The 1,996-nt window shown below is 50.6% G+C and overlaps 1 protein-coding gene across 1 annotated transcript; it reads right to left on the reverse strand.

The window, feature by feature from the left end:
• Positions 1 to 257: 257 nt before the first annotated feature.
• EMH_0086400 (uncharacterized protein) lies at positions 258 to 1,271 on the reverse strand (the record flags this gene model as incomplete). The annotated part of the gene is made up of 1 exon (XM_038022891.1): positions 258 to 1,271. The coding sequence occupies one exon, from the start codon at positions 1,269 to 1,271 to the stop codon at positions 258 to 260; it is 1,014 nt and encodes a 337-aa protein (XP_037878745.1).
• Positions 1,272 to 1,996: the final 725 nt, after the last annotated feature.

Raw genomic sequence — 1,996 nt, forward strand, 5'->3', positions numbered from 1 at the left:
GTACGCAGATATTGAAGACTAAAAATTCGTTAGGCGTCTTACAAAAGCGCGTTATCCACAAAACAAACTGGCGGTAACACTGTTGGGGGCAAACGATGATCCTGATCACGGATCCAAAAAGGGAAGGTGAAGCGCCCAAAACTCGTGCTTTTTGATTCTCTCGATTGACTCGTGCCAATGCATAAGAAAACCCGGAGAAAGCCACACGACGTTTCAAAATTTCATTTTGGTTGTTGGAGGCCAGGAAATGATTTTTCCTATTGCGGCCCCATTTGTTTAATCTGCTCAATTAATTCAGTGATCGTAAAGCCTTCTGAACTCCTTAGGTCCCCTTCCTCGAGATGAAGCTTCATTGCCTGCCCGAATGTAGGATGGATGAAAACAATCTGTCCATGGCGGACCTCTAACAGAGCTCTTTTGAGCTCTCCGTTGTCTGCATCAACTTCAAATGGCATGCCACCTATGGTCACCACGTAAGGAAACTCCGGGTTTTCGTCATGAGTCCATTCTTCTTCTGGGGGTTTATACACAATTTTTTCTGCTCTTGGTTTGTCTTCTTCTCCTCCCTCAGCCTCGCTGTCACTGGAGCTGGAGTCTGAGTCTCCCTTTTCCTCTTCTCCACCCGCTGCTGCTTCCTCACCCTCCTCTGCTCCTTCTCCAGCTGATTCGCCTCCCACTGAGGGCTTCGGTTCGTCCGGGTGGTACAGCACCCATTCAAGGTCAAAATGGGTACCCGCTTCGTGCAGCATCAGACCTACGCCCTCTACATGTTTCACTATAAGGGGAATGTCCCGTCCAGTTTTAGGATGATGCATATAAGGTTTTCCGTCTTCGACGTAAACGAGGACTCTTGTAGGTGCTCCTGATGCGTCCTTAGCAACAGGTATGCCACCGACGAAACCGTAACCGGGGGCGCATGCCCCCTCTTCTTCCACATCCGATCCTTCCTCAAATGCAAGTCGTCGAGCAACTACTCCCTGGACACTAAAGGTGCGTTTGGATTCGAGCCCTCTAAAGCAGCGGGAAATAACAAATACAAGTGCAGCAACGGCTGCCACTAGAGAGGCGATAGCCAGTGATGTCTTGAGGCGCCTGCCGGATTCTTTCAAGCTTGCCTCGCGAGCAAAGACTTCTTCACTTCTCACTTGAGCTTCGTTGTGATGCAGAGCCACCTCAGATGCAGACAAAGAGGCATCCGCATTCCCCAGTTGGTTGCTGACTGCAACAGCAAACGCCAGGGAGGCGAGGAAGAGTGGCACGGAGCGGCACATATTCGAACGCATACACAAACAAAAAGGTATCCCAATTCAGTGGAAAAAAAATTACTAGAGATTTCGGGTCCAACACGTTGCCGGGGTGAACCTGTCCTGTGTTTTCACGCTGGGGGGCGGTGTCTCTTGAGAGGAGACACGAGACACATCCACGCGCGACCGGCGGTGCTCCACTTGCATTTTCGCGTGGCAACCACCCAAACGGGCCAGCGGCAGGGCCAGCCCAAGCTATTTGTTATTTTGTTTTCTGTTTGTATATTTTGCAGCAACTAATTTATTAACCGGTAGTGGACGGTGAAGCTTGGATACTTTTATCTCTTTTGGCACTCCATCACAGTTGCGCCGACGATCCGCTGTGGCGCAACGGGCCGACGAACGCTCACTCGCGAACGTAGTAGCGACGCATGAGGAGGTTGCATTTCGAATCAAAATATTATTCGTGTTTAAAATTTTGAGTGAAATTTGCATTTCATCTGTTATGCGTCAGAGATATACACACGAGTGCACTATTCTTCAATCTGGCGGCACCGGACCGGTGCGCACACGACTGCATTTGTTGTTCGTCGTACCGAACCGACGGCGTCAAACTGCAATGCACACGAAAACGTATCCTCGAGCGCAAGGCAGGAAAAACGTGCCTGCCTTCGTCTACTGGAAAAAACGGTGGACATACCTGCCGACGCTGCAATGCGCAATCACCCCGTGGGGCCCCTCTACACTGCCCG

The sequence above is a fragment of the Eimeria mitis genome, genomic scaffold, assembly GCF_000499745.2.
Source record: "Eimeria mitis Houghton genomic scaffold, Emh_scaff6180, whole genome shotgun sequence".
In the NCBI taxonomy this organism is placed as follows: Eukaryota; Apicomplexa; class Conoidasida; order Eucoccidiorida; family Eimeriidae; genus Eimeria; species Eimeria mitis.